The sequence below is a fragment of the Corticium candelabrum genome, chromosome 16 (assembly GCF_963422355.1).
Source record: "Corticium candelabrum chromosome 16, ooCorCand1.1, whole genome shotgun sequence".
Lineage (NCBI taxonomy): Eukaryota > Metazoa > Porifera > Homoscleromorpha > Homosclerophorida > Plakinidae > Corticium > Corticium candelabrum.
In genome coordinates, this window is record NC_085100.1 from 6,223,158 (window position 1) to 6,243,864 (window position 20,707).

The window sequence follows — 20,707 nt, forward strand, 5'->3', positions numbered from 1 at the left end:
TGCTGTACAAAGTTTCTTTGCTGTTCTTCTCACTACCTGCGAAGTTTCCGATCCTGCCAGTCTTGGGAAGTGCACAAGGGAATTATGACAGATGACGTCTTACACGAATGTCGCGTTGCCTCTATGCAGCCAGACATGTAATTATCGGAAAATGTGTTTGATGAAGCTCTAATTCGACATGAAGACGTCGTGCTTTCTATACCTGGTAAAGCGCTTGAGTAGTTCTACCAACAGGTCAGTAGGTAAGCTTAGTTAAGTTAATTGAAATATTGATGGACTAATCAACACAGATTTACTGTTTCTTTTTCTATATAGGTACATAAGCTCTTTCACGAACTTTATACGACATACAAGAACTTTGCCTTTTCATTCGGCGAAAGAACCATCTATATGACACACGATCTAAGACACATATGACGGCCGCATCGTGGACTTAATTGAAGCTCAACAAGATGGATTCCTCTTCATAGATGCACCTGGCGGTCCAGGAAAAACTTACTTTTTTAGATTAACATTGCACTTGCACGGATCAGATCAAGGCGAATAGTAGCAATAGCAGTTGCCAGCAATGAAATTTCAGCACATGCAACTTCTTCTTAGCTAGTGGACGCACCGCCCATTCTTAAATTTCGTTGAATTTAACGAACATCGAGGCACCTGTGTGCAACATTATACGTAATTTACCGACTGCAACTTTAATCAAACAGTGCGTCGCTATGTTTTGGACGAATTAACGATGATCAACAAACGCGATCTCTGCAAGACGTAATAAGACAGTTTGCACAGACCTGTTTGGAGGTGTACTTGTAGTTTCTGGTGACTTCCGTCAAACTTTATCTAGCTGTCGTTCACGGTGGGACTCGAGCCAATGAAATAGACGCCTGCCTCAAGTCGTCGTATTGTGGAGGAACTTCGAGACTCGTTCGTTGTCAACGAACATGCGAGTCCATCGTCACAACGATAGTAGCGCTGTCAATTTCTCGAGTTTGCTGTTGTGTAGTTGGCAACGGCTGATGTCACTTTTAGATAACGCGCGCACCAAATAATGATACCTGATGACGTCGGCAACACAACGAACTCCGTAGACTAACTCTTGCAAAACGTTAATCCCCATATTAGAGAAAATTCAAAGAACAACGATTGGCTGATGGAAAGAGCTATACTCACACCGCACAACGACTCCGCCCATGTCATTAACTGGACTCTTGCTTCCAGCAGAAATAAATTTGTGAGTCAATTGAAACTGTCGCAGATCAAATAACAACGACGCAACCAACAGAGTTTCTAAATTTTCTTCGGTCACCATACAGGTTTGCCTCCACGCAGACTTGCATTAAAAGTTGGCGTACCAGCTAGCAGTCATGGTCGTCCGATACATTGCTCCTGGCATTGCAAATGAAACACGCATGATAGTCAAAAGAATGAGGGAAAGATGTTTGGAAACAGAAATCACAACTGGACCTAAGAAAGGAGAAGCGTGTCTCTTGCCTGTGATATTCCATTCACACCAAATAACCCAGGTCTACCATTCGACTTCTGCAGACGTCAGTTTTCTGATAAAGTTTGCTTTGCAACAATCAACAAATCACAAGGACAGACTTCGAAGGTTGCAGGATTGCATCTCCTGAAACCCTGTTTTACTCATAGGCAGTTATACGTCGCCTGCAGCCGCGTCTCTGATACCAACAATATCTACATCTACTCAGTTAATAGTTCGACACAAAACGTAGTCTATAAAAAAGTTCTATTCTGACTTGAACTGGTGTGTGTGTGTGTGTGTGTGTGTGTGTGTGTGTGTGTGTGTGTGTGTGTGTGTGTGTGTGTGTGTGTGTGTGTGTTAGTGTGTTAGTGTGTTACTGTGTGTTACTGTGTGTGTGTGTGTGTGTGTGTGTGTGTGTGTGTTTGTGTTAGTGTGTGTTAGTGTGTGTGTGTGTGTGTGTGTGTGTGTGTTAGTGTGTGTGTGTGTGTGTGTGTGTGTGTGTGTGTTAGTGTGTGTGTGTGTGTGTGTGTGTGTGTGTGTGTGTGTTAGGGTGTGTGTGTGTGTGTGTGTTAGGGTGTGTGTGTGTGTGTTAGTGTGTGTGTGTGTGTGTGTTAGTGTGTGTGTGTGTGTTAGTGTGTGTGTGTGTGTGTGTGTGTGTGTGTGTGTGTGTTAGTGTGTTTGTATTTGTGTGTGTGTGTGTGTGTGTGTGTGTGTTAGGGTGTGTGTGTGTTAGTGTGTGTGTGTGTGTTAGTGTGTGTGTGTGTGTGTGTGTGTGTGTGTGTGGTGTGTTTGTACCACCTTTTTCTAGATTGAACTTTTATCAACGGCCTATTTTAGGTCTGTGGAAACAGGTCCGGTTACAGGTCCGGTTTGGCTGAACCATCTTTCAATGAAGAAGCACTAGAAGTGCAAAGCCTCGGGCAGTATGCACCTTGGAGGTAATTAGTCGCGCTATGACAGAATGGTTTAAACAATACCAATTAACCGCCACGCACAGCGAAAGTATAGAGCAAATACGAAAACCAGATTTCGGTTAGCTAATTAGATAGGTACAAAAGAAGCAGCACTGATTTTCAGTGAACAAACCACGATTTCATGCACCTACAATGCTTTGAGCTTTCAGAAGATGACGCTATTGATGGAACAAGCATAATGTTACAACCTTTGCTCTCTCTATGTTTAGTTCTTTGTGCAACTTCTCTAGGCGTCTGATTGTTTGTGCAGCTTTTGAAGTCGTAATGAGCCACTACGGGCGTTTTTAGGCGTGGTATAAGTAACCCCAGAGGCAAAACAAAATTAGATGTGGGATAACATGAACGTTACAAATCTAGCTACATTAGCTACGCGTTGTTTATAAATGCTAAACCCTTACTTACAACAACAAAAAACAGCTCGCCATCGATTTTCCAGCTCAGAACAATCTCTCTAGGGGTCTTGTTGTTTGTGACGCTTCTCTAGCTAGACGTCGCCTACTGTACACTACCGTATTTACACAGCTATCCGTCTAACCGCAATTTTGGTTGTTGAATGAGGTGACCCCAGAGCCAAAACAAAACATCAATGTGGGAAAACATGCACGTGCACATGTAGATTACTTAGGCGTCTGTTCGCTCTGACATTGAATACCGTAAAACAAAATGAATAGAGACGCACTAGCGTACTTACAGGTCAGCCGAGCCGCTTCGTCCGACAAGCAGACGCTGTCATGGACAATGCACGTTCCCCTTCGCAAATTCCAGTCAAGCGCCAAATTTCTGTTGAAGACGACACTAGTGATCTTTGCAACAACACCACGGCCGCTCAGCTACGCACACCAAAAATTCAAGGTGGCAGACTGCAGAACCACTATGCAGAAACACTGAAACAAGCAAAATGTTACAAGTCAGGTACAACTACACACCCTCGCTCCTGGTTGTTGTTCGGGAAACATACACGTGCAAATGTAAACTATAGGCGTTGTTTCTATTTGCCAAACCCTTAAAGCAATAGACTAAACACCATGTACAGGACGGGCGCCCGATGGCCGAATTCTCGTTAGCAGCTACCAAAGAAAGAGAGGTGGAGCCTCATGATGACATCACGTTCGTCTATTGGTCGGTAATGACACCACTTCTCGTCTATTGGTCGGAATAGCTCATTTGCATCTGTGTTAACCAATTATATATACGGTGGTGGTTTGGTCGATGAACGACTACTATACTGAAGCCCGGAAATCCGGGCCTCGGGTAAAAACTGTGCGTGCATGTACCTCCGACAGTTGACGATTGCATGAAACTTGCTTTGAAAGTATAGGTGATTAAATAGCTTATATATAATTGAAACACAAGTAAATTAAAGTCGGTTTCTTAATTTTAGACCACACCCTCTTAGCGTGCGTTAGGCCTGACCACTTTTGAAATGCTTCCTACGGACTTGTCAGAGGTTCAAGTAGTTGTATCTCGCAAAGATCTCTCATACACTTTGACTATTTCCGTTCAAAGGACGGGCATGCGCAACTCAGCTATTCAAATTGAAAATATGCAAATAAACTGATTGATCTACGGAAGCCTATTAGAGTAGGGCATTGTTGCCGAGCATAGCGAGGCTTCCGGGTTGCACAACAGAAAGGGGCGTGTTCCTATATGGCAATCGCGCATATATATGTATCGTTTCTGTGTCCGACTACAGATCAGTCTAGGAACGATTCGTGCAAGTGACCAAACGGCGACGAAGAAGCTGTGGTGTTATACGATTTGTATTTACTCTACTCAACACACTAGAACTCAACACACTACGAAGACACAATAGTTACGCATGCTTGTCACTACACTATGATTAGAGTCACTCCACATCTCCTCTTCTACAGGTCGAGTTTCTGCATCCTCTTTATTTGACAGCCAGTCTGCCTTCTCGTTTATGGCCTAGTTGGTGCCGTTTGACCAGTTTCCGTATTGTGCGGAGTTTCGATTTCAGGTGAAGTGCCAAATTTTGGGATAGCTTTCAAGTGTTCTCTATTTCTCCTCACTTTCCCTTTTTCTGTTTTGATGACATTGGATCGTGGAGTGTGGCCTGGACCGCCGATTGTCCCTTGAGCTAGTTCTTTACCTGATGTTATCCAGACTTCCGTGTTTTTGGTAGTTGTGGCAGGTCTTTAACTCAGTGTCTGGGGTCAAAGTTCTACTTCTGCTTACTTTTGAAAAGATTTTTTGCTTCATAAAACTCCTTAAGATAATCCCAGTGTGGGGTGAGTTGTGCTGTCGACTGCGGTATCTTTGTTCTCAATCGTCTTCCCATGAGCAATTCTGAAGGACTGAGAGTGCACCAAGGCAGTGGCGTGGATGTGTAAGCCAGCAGCGCGCGGTGTGGGTCATCCACCTTTGTCAGTAGTTGTTTGATGGATTTGACCATTCGCTCCACGAGTCTGTTGCTCTGTGGATACCTAGGCTGACAGTACTGCATCACTTGGGCACACGTGGCATTTCTAGCTTGTGCTTCTCGATACATTTGTAGTCTGTCCGTTGTATTTGGTAAATTAGCAACTACCTCATTGATGAAGGTCTCAACGTCGTTCTGCAGAGAATCCTCTGTGATCTGTTCTGGTAGGGGTGTTCTTGGCAACGTGTCAGCTGTATAAAGCAGTTTCCCAGGTACATGTTCATTCGTGAAGTCGTATCTCGCTAAACGAAGTCGAAAACGAACAATTCTTGGCGGTAACCTGTCCAATTGCTTAGTGATAAGCAAAGGAACTAACGGCTTGTGGTTGGTCTTGATATGAAATTGGCGACCAAGTACGTAATCTTGAAAGTTATCACAAGCCCAGTTTAATGACAGAGCTTCTTTTTTCAATTTGCGCGTGGCGCTTCTCAGTATCTGTCATGGACCGTGATGCGTATGCTATCGGCTTCCATTTATCTCTGGTTTCTTGAAGAAATACCGCATCTAGACCGTGTGATGACGCGTAAGCGGATACTTTTACCTTCTTCTGCGGATTGTACAGCTGTGGGACTGTAGGACGAGTCAATGCAACTTTGATTCTTGTGAATGCCTGGCTCTTGTGGATGTTCCCACAACCATGAGCGTCTCGTACTCAACAGCTCTCTCAAAGGTTGGCTTATCTCCGAAAGATGTGGTGAACCATCCCCATGAAGTGGCGCAACTCAGATACGTATTTGGGCCGTTCTAGGTCTTGAGTAGCTTTCAGGCGTGCCGGATTCGCTCTAAGACCTTTGCTATCGATAATGTGACCAAGAAATTTGACGGTGTGTACTCCAAACTCACACTTGGCCTTATTTAGAGTTGCTCCTGCTGCTTGCAGTTGTTGTAAGACCAAATTCGGTCGGTCGTCGTGTTTCGTTTAACTTGTTCCGAATATGAGGACATCGTCCATGTGACACAATACTCCAGGTAGTCCCGAAAGAATCTTGTTCATTTGCCGCTGGAAAAGCTTGGGCGCACTAGCGATGCCAAATGGTAACTCGTTGAAGCAGTACCGTCCGTGAGGGGTGACCAAGGTAGTCAGTAGCCTAGATTCCACCTTTAGAGGAATCTGCCAAAACCCACTATTAGCGTCGATTTTGCTAAACGTTGTGGCTCCCGCCAATTGAGTAAGTGTGTCGTCCACTTTGGGTATGGGGTAAATCTCTCGTAGTACAGTCTCATTGAGGGGTTTCATGTTCACACATATCCTGACAGCTCCTGTCTTTTTCCTAACGACAACCATACCGGCGCTCCATTCCGTAGGGTCTTCCACTTGTGTAATGACACCAATCTTTTCTATTCGATCTAGTTCTTTTTTGACTTGTTGTAGGAGAGAAATTGGAACATTCTGGGGTATGTACAGCGCATAGGGCTTGGCTCCCTCTCTCAGCTTGATTTTGTATGGATTACCAAGATTACCCAGTCTCTGAAAAACTTTGGGAAGTCGGTCTGGTATGGTGGTTCCTACACTGGTCGTTTAGATCCTGTGATAAGCTGTAACGATGTGATAGCTGGTAACCCTAGCAAATTGGTTTTCAATTCCTGCACAACGAAGATAGTCTCATCTGTTGTCTTGTTATTTACTGATAGTGTACTTGTGAATCGTTCCAATGTTCGGAGAGCTGTATATGTTGGTCCGTACAAGGCTTTGGGCGGTTTCTGCAACTTTGGCTTCTCTAGCATTGTATGTGCCTCTTCTGTGATCACGGTCACTTTCGTCCCCGTATCTAACTTGAATGTTACCTCTGTGCCTCCTACTGAAGTTTTAGCAGACCATGTGATCTTTTTGGATGCGCTCACTGGAAATACATAGGCGCCATCTCGACTCTCACTGTCTACAGTTGCGATTGTCTTCGAGAAACATTTAGCTTCGAAGTGACCCTTTCGGTACACTTTGAGCACATGGCTTGTCGTGCTGGACAGTGGGCTTCTCTAGCATGATATCTTCCACAGCGCTTACATTGGTGTCTCGCAGGTGGGGTTGAGGACTTTGACCATCCGCCGCCAGACTGGTGTCCGCTTGCTTGAGATTTGCCACCTGTGGTGGCTTTTGCCGCCTGCTATACCGCTTTTCGCGCCGTTTCGCACTTGCTCTATGACGATTGGATGGTCCTTGCTGCCGTCACCTTGCAGATGTTTATGCTGTTCTTTCACGGCTTCTCTCTGTCTTGTAGATCATTTGACCTTCTCCAACGTAAGCTCAGCTTCAGACTGTAGACGTTCTGATAGCGCCTGGTCTCGTATGCCGACGACTATTCTGTCTCTCAGCACTTTATCTCGCAAATCTCCGTATTCGCATGTCTCAACCAGTTCGTACAAAGCGGTGATATACTGCTTGATAGACTCTCCCTCTAACTGATTCCGTCGATTGAAGCGCGCTCTCTCGTAGATCACGTTGCGACGTATGCGGAAAAATTCTTCGAATTTGGCAATCACCTCATCATACTCCTTTTTGTTGTCTTCCGTGATTTTGGTGGAAGTTAGGACTCCCTCTGCGTCATCTCCCATGCAACAGAGTAACGTGTACACTTGATGTACGTAGTCCGCGTCTGCCAGGCCTGAAGCGATTCAAAACTGTGTGAATCTTCTCTTCCATCTCGGCCAGTCATCTGGCTGCCGAAAGTTGAAAGGACCTGATGGTTCGAGTCGTATGAGTCCCACTCCTGTTGCCATGTGGTGTTATACGATTTGTATTTACTCTACTCAACACACTAGAGCTCAACACACTACGAAGATACAATAATTACGCATGCGTGTCACTACGCTATGAATAGAGTCATTCTACAAAGCCTCTTGAAATTCCGTCGCCCCATCCTTTTGTATTGTAGCTAGGGATTGTGTTTACTTGACAACCGAGAAATACCTTCAAGAGCTGAATGCCACCTACAGTAAACTATTCACACGTCCGGTACTTTACTAGAAGTTTGCATTTTTACTGTAATTTCCATGACAGGGTTTCAACAAATACGGATGCTGTCTAGCTAGGGCGACGTTTCAGTAGACGGTCAGAAAACTTCGTTGCGACGTGTTACTAACCAACGGGAGGTGCTTACGGATACAGTAAAACTAATTTAATTAATAGCAAATAGTTTCTGCAAATTAGTAATTTGTGAGAGTAGCCTTCCTGGGCGAAGCCAGGCAATGAATAGTAAGGAGATGGAAGGTGCTGGAAGAGAGGAGTGGTTACGCATGCTCAGTCTCGCATGTTACATTCGTATGGCGCGAAGATCAAAGTTACGACGAAACTTTTGACCAGAGAAGCTGCGCACGGTGACATCACAGAAGTCACGTATGCGCGGTACAGGCACGCGAAGACCATACATGTTCCTCAAAGGGGTCCCAAGAGACATACATGCTCATCTAGCTTTCCATCTAACAAGAGTAGTAATTCAACATACTCAAACAATTCTAGAGGGCAATTTACGCAAGCAACAACTGTCCTGAGATCTGGACGTACTCTAACTGAGCATGCGCAATCAATCTCCTGCTCTTCAGAATTCCAGTCTCTTCCAGCCTTTTCCAGAAGAGGTCGATCGAACGCGACACAGAATGGGCTCTATTTGGCTAGTTAGCTAAATGACCGATAACTTATTGGCTTTAATAACTGGAGAAGTCTGCTGCATGAAGAACTTCACTGAACTTAGGGATTGGTATTGTGGTTTACAGATGTCAAACATTATATTTTACAAGTAATGTGTAGGTGGTCCAAGAATTCGTTCATATTGGAATGAGTATTATGGCAACAAGCAAGCTGTTGTAAGATTTATTTCAAGGCCATTTATTTTATGATTGGATCTTGATCATGACATTATGTCGTTTTATGTGTACAGGTTTTTGTTGTTGATTGCAGTAGCAGTGATGATCAATTGCTGGTTACTCAAAAGGAACTGAGGGATGTATTATGCAATTCTATTTTACGGGACCTACCATTTCTGATTATAATGAATAAAGCTGATTTGCCTGGTGCACAAACTGCTGATGAGGTAGATGAATCTCACTATATTTGATGGCCATTTGTGGTGTTTTTGCAGACTTTATGTCGTAGATTTTATCCCAGCTCTGTGTTGAAGACTTGTGTAAAAATCGACCCTGGATGTCAGCGTATTGTTCAGCTACAGACAAAGAGAAACTGACAGAGATATTTGAAGAATTTGCTGAGCTTTTGTCTATGTCAAAAACACATGCAGATGACGCATCTCTATAACCGTTTGAGCATTATGTCAGGTGTATCTAGTCATTATATTTTAGTGGCTAGGGCAGCCACTGTATGACAAGTGGCAATGCTGGTTTTGGAGCACTTAAAATTTCGTAGCAAAGTTGAGTATTATACGGAGGAGTTCTGGACCACATTTTGAGACGCTGATAGAAAGTCTTGCTATTTTAATTGGGCTTCTTCATGGTTGCTATCTTTTTGCTACTGTTTGTGCTATCCTATTGTTTCAGACATACACTTTCACTTGGTGCCCGAGACGATAGCATAATAGTCACCCATTATTTATCACCAGCCCACAGCAAGACTGTTGGAGATCTGACAGTCAACTCACCATCAACTGCATGTGTGTGTGTGGGATGTATGATGTGGGATGTGGGGTGTGGGGAGATGTGGGGTGTGGGGAGATGTGGGGTGTGGGGAGATGTGGGGTGTGGGGAGTGTGCGTTGTGGGAGATGTGTGATGTGGGAGAATCTCAGATGTGGGGTGTGGATGGATGAGGGGTACGTGAGACGTACGTGTGGGTGGATGAGGGGTACGTGTGGGTGGATGAGGGGTACGTGTGGGTGGATGAGGGGTACGTGTGGGTGGATGAGGGGTACGTGTAGTTGGATGAGGGTACGTGTGGGTGGATGAGGGTTACGTGTGGGTGGATGAGGGGTACGTGTGGGTGGATGAGGGGTACGTGTGGGTGAAGGAGGGGCACGTGTGGGTGGATCTGGGGTGTGGTGTGTGCTGTGGTGTGTGCTGTGGATGGATGGGTGTGTGGTGAATGTGGAGTGTGGATGGATGAGGGGTACGTGTGGGTGGATGAGGCGTACGTGTGGCTGGATGAGGCATACGTGTGGGTGGATGGGGTAGCCTCGACGCTAGGCCATCTTCGCCTTACGTGGTGGAGAAGTTGCCACATGACCGGAAAAAAGTTGCCACCGTAAGGCGAATGGCCTAGAGACACATTATGTCACGTGACGTGACAAACTAGTTTGTCACGTGACGTGACAAACTAGTTTGTCACGTGAAAGTATTCTCATGTTGCGATTGGTTGTTGTGACATTATGTATATGTATGCAATTAAATTAGCTTAATGATTATTGTACTATTGGGTTCTTAGTGAGAGACACCGAGTAGCCTTCTACCCTTGCTCAACTGTATTCACCTGACAAAGCCCCCCAGGCTAGCCCATACTCTTAACTATATACGGTTATGGTCCCTCCCATAGGAGTGGCCAACACAATCTAGTAACCTCTATTACATCCCCCTTTCTCAAGTCATTAAACTGCCTTACCAACATCTCCCTTCTCAAAGCATGCAACTCTACTTTTACTTTCTATAAGTCTAAACATTTAGGAGTCACTACTCGTCTTCCACTCCTTGTCCTGAGTGTTGGTGAATTCTGTCGGACTCGGCTTTCTTGAGTAGTAAATGTAGATGTATCCGTTTGATGATGTGCTGATTTGAAGTGAGGTTGGGGTGTCTTCTCTGGAATCTCCTCCTGTTGTAATGGTGAAATGTTCACTAGATGTCGCCTGTTTCTTCGAACAGTTGTTGACTGAGTTTGCACCCGATATGACCTTGGTGTTGACTCATCAGTAAGACTTTCCCCGGTTCTTGCCGGTCTCTCACCCAAACAGTAGTGCCCTCAGATAAAGGTTTCAGCACTTTAGTTGCATGTCGCTTGTCGAATCTTCTTTTTTGGTCTTCTTTACCAATTGCTTCTTTCGTTTGAATCTCCTTCCAAGGAAGAACTCTTGGGTGTAAAACGTGAGGTAATTTCGGCACAACAGATCGAATCTGTCTTCCCATAAGTAATTCGGATGGTGAAAATCCGTTCGCTAGTGGTGTAGCTCGATATGCCAATAACGCTAAATATGGATCTGTTGCTTTCTTGAGAAGACTCTTCACAGTTCTGACCATCCGCTCAGCCTCGCCATCACTCTGAGGGTGTAGCGGACTGCTAGTAATATGCGAAAATTCGTATTCGCTTGCGAATTTTGCAAATGCGGCAGAAGAATACTGAGGCCCATTGTCTGATCGAACTTCTTCGGGAATTCCATGTCGGGGAAAAAACCATTTCATGTGTTCAATCACAACTTTTGATGTCGCATCTGATAGTCTCGCTATTTCTGGATACCTTGACAAATAGTCTAGAACGAGACGATACGATTTCCCTTCCATTCGAAAAGATCAGTTCCGACACATTGCCAGGGACGACTTGGCAAAGGTGTAGGAATGAGAGGTTCAGCTCTATTGCTGCGCTCTCTGCTGCAAACAGTGCAGTTCTCCACTGTCTCTTTCAATTGAGAGCTCATTCCTGGCCACCACACTGCTGCTTTTGCACGATACAAAGTCTTTGTGATACCCATGTGGCCTGTGTGGAGTCTCTTTATAACCTCATCTCGTAATAATTCTGGAATAATTATCCGATTGCCTCTTAGAAGTAATCCATCTAGGACTGACAATTCTGTAAATACAGGATAATACTTCTTGATTGGCCCCTTCAGCAAGTGTTTAGCTGGCCATCCCTGTATGCAAAATCGTTTCAATTGATTGCATGTGTTGTCTGCAGTCTGTCTGTCCCGTATGTCTTTCAGTCGTTTTTCCGTCACAGGAAGATGGTTGATGATCAGTTCGACATAGGCTTCAGTTGCTGTTTCCAACTCATGAGCTGATTCCGTAGTTATCTGTACTGGACTTCTGGACAACGTGTCAGGTGTAAAAAATTTCTTTCCTGAGATATGACTTATTGAGAAGTTGTATCGCATCAGTCGAAGCCTGAATCTCTGAATACGTATTGGTAGCTCATCCAGCCTCTTGCTTGAACTAAGTAAAGAAACCAGGGGTTTATGGTCTGTCTCCACCTGAAATCTCATACCGTAAAGATAATCACTAAAACGCTCACATGCCCATGTAACAGCCAAGGCTTCTCTCTCTATTTGTGCATATTTTGCTCAGTGGGAGTCATCGACCTCGATGCATATGCTATCGGTTTGAAGTCTCCTGTGTCCTGTCTCTGCTGTATGACTGCACCTAAGCCAAAAGATGATGCGTCAGCTGACACCACCGTCTCTCGAGTGGGTGTATACAAAGCCAAAACTGGTGATTTTATAGGATCCTCTTTGATCTTCTGAAATGCAGTTGCTTGCGGGTATTCCCAGATCCAAGCATTCTGTTTGCTTAGAAGTTTCCGCAGTGGTTCCGTTTTCTCTGCCAAATTTGGAATGAACTTGCCCAAATGGTTCACCATACCTAGGACACGTCTCACTTCAGCTGTGTTGGTTGGTTCTTTCAATTGTAACACAGCTTTCACTTTGTCAGGGTCGCTCCTGATCCCTTTCTGATCAATGACTTGTCCCAAGAACTTTATCTTTGGAACAGAAAACACACACTTCTCTCGATTAAGAGTAACTCCTGACTTCCTCAGTTTCTCCAAACCTTGCAGAGTCGAGCATCATGTTCTTCTTGTGAACTTCCATAGATCAAGATATCATCCATAAGACATACAGTTCCTTCCATTCCAGTCAGAAGGTTAGACATTCGACGTTGAAACAATTCAGGAGCTGATGAAATACCAAATGGGAGTCTGTTGAAACAGAATCTTCCAAATGGTGTTATGAAAGTGGTGAGAAGAGCTGAATTTTTGGACAATGGTATTTGCCAGAAGCCCCTGTTGGCATTCAATTTCGTAAACACCTTAGCTCCATTTAATTGACCCAATGTGTAGTCTACAGACGGTAACATCAAACGCTCTCTGCATACACTCTCATTTAGTCTAGACAAATCTACGCATATTCGAACTCTTCCTCCTGATTTTGGCACTACAACTATGCCGGAACACTAATCAGTTGGCGTTTCAACTTGAGAAATCACTCCCTCCTTCAGCATTCTTTCAAGCTCCGTCTCCACTTCTTTCATGAGTGGCAGCGGCACACGACGGGGAGTGGACAAAGCGAAAGGTGTTGCATTCTCTTTCAGCTTGATCTCATACTCTCCTTCTAGTTTTCCCAGACCTTGGAACAGTCGAGGAAACTCTTCTTGGACTGACCGCGATGGCTGTCTCGCTTCTGAATCTATTCTCTTTAGCAATTGAAGGCTCTCGATTGCAGGCCGCCCCAATAACGCCCGTTCAACATCACGCACCACGTAAACCTCCTGCTGTGATGACCTCTGGCGGTATTGTAATCTTGCAGTAAACTTACCACGAACACGTAGCACATTGTCTCCGGGCCCTCTCAGTCTGGCTCCCGTTGGTTGTAGCTTTTTTGTAATGTTACCAAACAGAGACTCTGGGATCACGGTAACGTCCGCTCCAGTGTCTATCTTAAATACGACTGGAACGCCATCTAACGTAACCTGAACCATCCATGCTTTACATTGTTTAGACATGCTCTCATTACTCAGTGAGAAAAGATCACCGAACTCTCCCGAGCCTTGGTCTTCAAATACCGTTGAGACCTTCATTGTCTTGCAGACACGCGCATAGTGTCCCAACTTCCCGCACTTGTGGCATTTCGCGTTAACCGCAGGACACCGCTCTCTACCGTGTGTAGGTTCTGCGCCGCACCTCTCGCATGTACTTCCTGGTGTGCTCGTTTGCTTTTTGCTGACTCGACTAGCTTGAAATTGCGCCGGCTTGCTTTTTCGTTGCTCTGTTAGCGATCGCTTCACGCGGCGTATCTGAGCTGCTTCCAACTCTGTTGACTTCTGAGATTCCAAGGATAGTTCTTTTCGAACTACAGTCTGCTGCTCTTTTACAGCCTCGCTCTGACGAGATTTTGTTAGTGCCGTTGAAAGAGTCAAATCTGAGTCCATCTGCAACGCTTCCGATAATTTGGCATCCCGCAACTCTACCACCAGGCGGTCGCGAATTAGCTCTTCGCGGAGTGTCCCAAACTCACAATGCTCCGCCAAGCTGTACAACGCTGTGATGAATGTCTCGACCGGTTCATCCCTCGTCTGTCGTCGTTGGTTGAATTTTGCTCTTTCAAAGATCACGTTTCGTTTCTTTACGAAGTAGCCGTCTAACCCAGCCTTGACGTCTGCATACTTCGTTCTCTGCTCCTCAGTGAGGGTGAGACACGCTAAAGCATCTTCTGCTTGAGCGCCCATGGAGTACACGAGTGTACTGACCTGCATTGCGTCTTCTTTCTCCACGAGACTTCAAGCGGCTCGGAATCTCTCAAATCTACGACTTCACCCTGGCCATTGCTCAGGGGATGAGAAATCAAACGTCTCTGGAGGTGCAACCTGGAACGTAGCCATCGCCGATAGTTCTCTAGAGTTGCGCCACTCCTGACACCATGTACTATTGGGTTCTTAGTGAGAGACACCGAGTGGCCTTCTACCCTTGCTCAACTGTATTCACCTGACAAAGCCCCCCAGGCTAGCCCATACTCTTAACTATATACGGTTATGGTCCCTCCCCTAGGAGTGGCCAACACAATCTAGTAACCTCTATTACAATTATTGCTAAGTGGTGCCTGTAAAGTCAGTTAGTTAATTAGCAATAGAATGGCGGGCGCATAAGAAATGGAGCGTGAGATCGCAGCGATCGAAGCGCGAGAAAATGAGCGAAAACTTACGTCTATGCGTGCAGACAGGACTGGTGCCGCTTTGTGAGTGTGAAGCCCGGTGTCCCAGTCCAAACTATCCGGGTCTAAAGTATCCTACCCGGATAGTCTAGACTATCCGGCCGGGTACTTTGTCCTAGGCTAGACTATCCTCTATCCGGACAAACTATCCGGGTACAGATCGTGAATGCGTGCTAGGGAAATTCATGGACAAGAAGGGCGGTCAACAAACGGTCAACAAACACAAACGTCGCTCTTTTTTGGACGTTTTTTTCTAGAAGGATGCTTTAATTGAGCTAGGCATCTGGATGCGATGACTTCAACATGGCAACTACACTCAAGTTATCTAGGTACGTACATTTACAAACAGTCTGAGACGCGCGCGCGAGCTTGTGAGTGAGTGTTTGTGTGTGCGTGCGTGCGTGTGCGCGTGCTTGCGTGCGAACTAGACATTTAATTAATTATGTCTCGTTATATATTCTTCTATGGCTATCTAAAGTCCGTTCAAAGAATAGAGAGCCCGTGGGAAACTTTCCGTATCTCGGCAAGTACACCCCCTACGCCGTTGATAAACATATCATTCAAGAGCACGTGACTAGCTGGAGTCAGATCTCTGGACAAATTAACTCTATTGATCCTGGGTTAGTAGATGCAGCATGCTTCCTGAAAGAGACTCCTCCCATGTATTACCGACAAAGAATACCGCCAGTAAATGACACCCAAGACTAACTGTATTAATCAATGTTGTCGTTCTCGTCGTCTCCTACGAGGATCTCTTCACTGTCTGAAGAGTTCTTCTCACCTACTAATCTTTCTGCCGCTTGTTCTAGCATGCCGTCTGACATTCTGTAATGGTTTTCCACTTTCTGGATGACGTGGTCGACACCCTTCTTCCATTTCGCCGCCGTCACATTTTCAACGCTTTCTCTGGCCAGTTCGAATGGCAGAAAACGTTTGAACAGGACAGACCCTGACGTACTAAAGTAGATAGATCGTAGGCAGTGAGGGCTGGGTAGCAACCATTGGCTCTAAATGCTCATTTATCGATTGTTAGTATTACAATCCAGGATGATAGCAATATTGTTGTTTCCGCCCTATATCTCTTAGCTGGTAACCACATTTCCCACGGGCTCTCCATTCTTTGAACAGACTTTAGTTTTACTTGTTAGTGTATGTATCTTGTCTGGCCTTGAGCACTGTACCTGTAGTGGTATGAAACAAAATATATTATTATTATTATTATTATTATTATTATATAATATTTATTTCTATTGCATCACCACAGTAATGGAGTTCCCAATTATTATGACAAATTACATTTATACTTTGTTATTTCATATTTTTGTTATGTCAAATTTATTTTTAGCACAAGTTTTATTTTATATTTACATAATGTGAGATCAAATTTATATAAATTATGTGAATCGGAATTGATGTGTCGAATAAAATTTATTTACAGTCACAGACCCTGAAATAAGGATTTCAAATTGATTGGCCATTTAGTCCGAGCTGTATCCGCCATTTTGAAAAATGAATGACTAATTACATAACCATTCGTCGAGTCTGAGCTTAAATAGAAATATTTAATCAGTTCACCTATATATCCAGTATTCACTATTGTTGTGTGATGCCTATCGGCTGCCTGCATGATTGTACAAATGCCCTGTATTGTGTATGTACTAACGGTTGTCTGTCACAGCCAGACACTCATTCTGAAATGTGGCTGGCCGTTATCTCATGCTCTGCAGTCATATCAAATCTGTTATGAGCCATATCAAATTTGAAAGTCACATTAAAGTCTCGATCTATGTCAAATGGATACAGTGCCATTTGTCTGTTTGGAACATTTTAGTGTTACTTGTACACTTACTTCAACTAACTTTAGCATATGTCAGTTATGTTGTCCAAGCACTACAATTAGGAAGCGTATAGCTGTGTGTGTGCATGCGTGCGAGCGTGTGTGTGTATGTGTGTTTGCGTGTGTGTGTGTGTGCGTGCGTGTGTGTGTGTGTGTGTGTGTGTGTGTGTGTGTGTGTTTGTGTGTGTGTGTGTGTGTGTGTGTGTGTGTGTGTGTGTGTGTGTGTGTGTGTGTGTGTGTGAATAGCAAACTCTCTACTATACGTGTGTAATGGAGTAGTGTCTATAGCAAATTAGCATATTTAGTATTTGTTGGGAGCAATACAAAAATACTTCCTATTGCTTAAAAATTATTCAGACACAGTGCAGGTTGAATGCGTTTTAAAAATAATATCGTATTTATGACTTCTTGAACTAATTTTATAATCCAGCATGTGTGTTATGTTTTATGAAAGGAACAGTAGAAGATTGGAGGGATTTGCAATATTGTATGTTTGTTAAGTTTTAGATTGGTTGTCTGTCTTTGCTGTTGTGTAGATTGCACGTATGTATGTATACAGGTAAATACGTATCACGGTATGTACATGTGATGGTATGTACGTATGTATGTATGTATGTATGTATGTATGTATGTATGTATGTATGTATGTATGTGCACTGGAAGCCATTAGCCATGCTTTTGCACGTTGGTGACTTGTGTGAGATGGCTGAATTTAGTTGAAAGAGGTGAAACAAAAACAAAAGATTTTCTTTGCAATTGCATTGTGACTAATGTGGTTGCTCCTGCACAGCACAAATTTATGGATACATCACGTACAAAGTTATAATTGAGCTCAGTTGTATTGACTACTCATTGAATAGTACTGAGCTCAGTTGTGGCATCTATTCATTCCATTATCATATATACATGTATAGGTATATATAGGTATGTATGTATGTATGTACTGTATGTATGTATGTAAATATATATGTATGTATGTACAGTACGTACAATAGGCAAGGAATTCACATGCAATTGCCTCTCTCTATGGAGTGTCGTTTCTGTCAAACCAAGTACAGCAAGTGCATGTTTACATTTTGTTACCATTTTGAAAGTTGTATTGTCATATACTCTGACTTGCAATTCTATTTAGTTAATGATTGCCATTGAATTTTTTTAGAATCAATTGACTGAGTCGATCAGCCTTGCAAAAGTCTTAAAGATATTTATTTAGCAGACACATTGTAATGTTTGTTTATCTATGAATATCGTATAAAGTTTTCGTTCAATAGAACAGAGAACACATTTCATTTTATGTTGTGGAATATTATATAAATAAGTAAGCTGAAACTTGCACAAGGTAAATTAGTTAATGATTGTAATCACATAAAATAAAGACTGTACCTTGCTGAGGTTTGTTTTGACCAAAGTGACAACCATCAATACCATCATGGCAAGCTTGAATGACGCGCAGTTTTTGTTCTTTCGACACTATTACCCGCTGAAGGTTGATGGTGTTTGACGTAGAGTCTACTTGCTTGTGGTAGAGCACTCCATCCTGCTGTTTGAAAAGTCTGCTTGCTGATGAAGACCTCTTTTATCGTTTGCTGTAAATTCAGGTGGATACTGCGGTTGTCCGCGTTTATGACTGCGTAGGTAATCTACTAGCGCTGGACAACGACTTACAACGACTTTCAGAGAGTTTGGAAGACTTGCTCATGTCACAGTTCGAAAACGACGGGGAAACACTATTGCGGTTTACTTTATATCAACACGGATAGTATGGACTGGTACCGGATACTTTGTCCTAGGCTACAATATCCGGTCGGATAGTCTAGACTATCCCCCGGATACTCTGTCCGGGGGATACTCTGTCCTGTGACACCGGTTCACAGTACGACGCTGGCACAGCGTCCTGCGAGCGCGTCCTGAACGCTGACAAGGACGCTCACACGAGCGTCAGCGAAGACGCAGCCCACAGGCGCTGGACCATTCACAATATTGCGTCTGACGCGCGTCCATCGCAAAAAGAACACACTGCGACAGTGGTCTGGCGCTGCAAAGTAACCACGTGTGTACAATGTATCGCGACAGACATGGACGACGACATTTTGCTTTTGTTGCACTGCTGCGCCGTAGTCTCGATCGATCGTTTTCTTTCATTCTTATTTTATGTTTTAGGTTGCCCCTAGGAGGGAACTACACCAGATGTGGTGCTTTAAAAATAAATTATTACTATTATTACTAGGTCCTTGTACTCCTTTGACTGAACTTGCCAAACGCAGGGAAAACCACGCACACACTCCCATCGACGAATCAATGACCGATGCCATGTGAACGAATAGAATATCCCGGATACGTCCAGTGACTGACTTTCGATTGGTTGAAACGGAGCACGTCATGTCATCGGACGCTTGGCCACTTCTGGCTAGGACGCTCAATTAGAACTTTCCTCTATTCCAGCGTCGTGGACGCTCGCCTAGCGTCGTGCGAGCGTCGTACGAGCGTCGGAGACGCTGACATGTTCACAGTGTGACGCTGACGCTCGCTTATCGTCAGCGTCCAGGACGCTCGCTCGACGCTCGTGCCAGCGTCGTACTGTGAACCGGGCTTAACTGTGCCTCCAAAGATTCTGTGACAAGATTTCCTCTCAGGACCTCTACAATCCAAAAAGTGGCGCTGGCACAGGTGGAGACTACATGTTTACAATCGCCGCTAGTGTGGCAAGTGTTTTTCGATTCTTCCACATCATCCTTGCAGTTCAGCGGAGTTGTAATTTTCTGCTGATCTGCAGCCGGCTGTTGTTTGATCTGTAGCCTACGCAGCTGGAAACATTTTTCCCAGCTGCATGTTGCTTAGTAGTTACTGAATGAGAGATGGCAATGATGACGAACAAGGAGGAGCATATTTCATTAAATTAATTGAAAAAAGATTATTGGTTAATTATATGATGAGTCACGTAAAGGTACTTATACATATTGTGTCTCTAGACCAACCTTTTTGCCTTTCATAGAGTGGCAACCTCGTTTTCGGTCAGTGGAAACTTCGTTTTCGGTTATGCGAATCCTACGCATAATATCGCGCGTTACTTCACCACGTAAGGCGAAGATGACTGTGGTATGTGGTATATTAGCGTTATGTTACCTATGTGTAATTATCAGTGTAGTGCTATAATAGAATGAAGAAGCACTAGAAGTGCAAACCCTCGGCCGGTGTGCACCTTGAAGGTATTAGTCGCGCTATGACAGAATGGTCCAAACAATACCATTTAACCGCCACGCACAGCGAGCAAATACGAAAACCAGATTTCGGTTAGCTAATTATATAGGTACAAAAGAAGCAGCACTGATTTTCAGTAAACAAACCACGATTTCATGCACCTACAATACTTTGAGCTTTCAGAAGATGACGCTATTGATGGAACAAGCATAATGTTATAACCTTTGCTCTCTAGACGTCTAGTTCTTTGTGCAACTTCTCTAGGCGTCTGATTGTTTGTGCAGCTTTTGAAGTCGTAATGAGCCACTACGGGCGGTTTTAGGCGTGGCATAGGTAACCCAAAGCCAAAACAAAAATAGATGTGGGAAAGCATGAATGTTACAAATGTAGCTACATTACGCGTTGTTTATAAATGCTAAATCCTTACGTACAACAAAAGAAACAGCTCGCCATCGATTTTCCAGCTCACAACAATCTCTCTAGTAGTCCTTGCGCGGAAACTCGTAGGAAGCTTCGTTAGGAACTTTGTTTCATCCCTCCGGTATACCAAGGTTTGTTGATGCCAGCTGGTAGTGCTGGTGTGACTACTAAATAATTTCGATGTTGGCAGTCGGGGAAGCGTGCGACGTTTCCGATATAACGTATTAAAAGTTGTAGGTATGGCCTCGTGTACCGAGACCGAATTCGTAGTGTTGTTAGAGCAACTCTATTGTTATGTAAATGCCATTCGACTTCGCAACGACTGATCTGAAATCGTCTCGTTATGAGCTTTCGACTGATGTAATTATCAACTCGCTAGCTTCACGTTTTGGACATATCGGAGATTCTTTCGCGGCGTTAGCTCCAGCGAACATAGTAGAAATGTGCCCGGACTTAGCTGACTCAACATGATGACGATGACTCAACACGTGGGTGAAAATGAATGAACCGGATAAGA

The 20,707-nt window shown here is 44.1% G+C and overlaps 2 protein-coding genes and 2 long non-coding RNA genes across 4 annotated transcripts; 2 read left to right on the forward strand and 2 right to left on the reverse strand.

Moving 5' to 3' along the window:
* Positions 1 to 4,373: 4,373 nt before the first annotated feature.
* LOC134191812 (uncharacterized) lies at positions 4,374 to 6,179 on the reverse strand. The gene is made up of 3 exons (XM_062660433.1): positions 5,819 to 6,179; positions 4,651 to 5,256; positions 4,374 to 4,564 (listed from the first exon to the last, which is right to left on the reverse strand). Exons 1-3 carry the CDS (start codon positions 6,177 to 6,179, stop codon positions 4,374 to 4,376), a joined length of 1,158 nt encoding a protein of 385 aa, XP_062516417.1.
* Positions 6,180 to 7,495: 1,316 nt separating this feature from the next.
* On the forward strand, positions 7,496 to 9,339 carry LOC134192162 (uncharacterized). Its single transcript, XR_009971905.1, has 3 exons — positions 7,496 to 8,692; positions 8,767 to 8,919; positions 8,982 to 9,339. It is a non-coding gene; the product is annotated as an uncharacterized LOC134192162 (long non-coding RNA).
* A 944-nt stretch (positions 9,340 to 10,283) lies between these two features.
* LOC134192352 (uncharacterized protein K02A2.6-like) lies at positions 10,284 to 12,020 on the reverse strand. The gene has a single exon (XM_062661086.1). It carries the CDS (start codon positions 11,320 to 11,322, stop codon positions 10,663 to 10,665), a length of 660 nt encoding a protein of 219 aa, XP_062517070.1. The 5' UTR covers positions 11,323 to 12,020; the 3' UTR covers positions 10,284 to 10,662.
* A 2,707-nt stretch (positions 12,021 to 14,727) lies between these two features.
* Positions 14,728 to 17,861, forward strand: LOC134192625 (uncharacterized). Its single transcript, XR_009971953.1, has 2 exons — positions 14,728 to 15,064; positions 17,732 to 17,861. It is a non-coding gene; the product is annotated as an uncharacterized LOC134192625 (long non-coding RNA).
* The last annotated feature ends 2,846 nt before the right edge of the window (positions 17,862 to 20,707 follow it).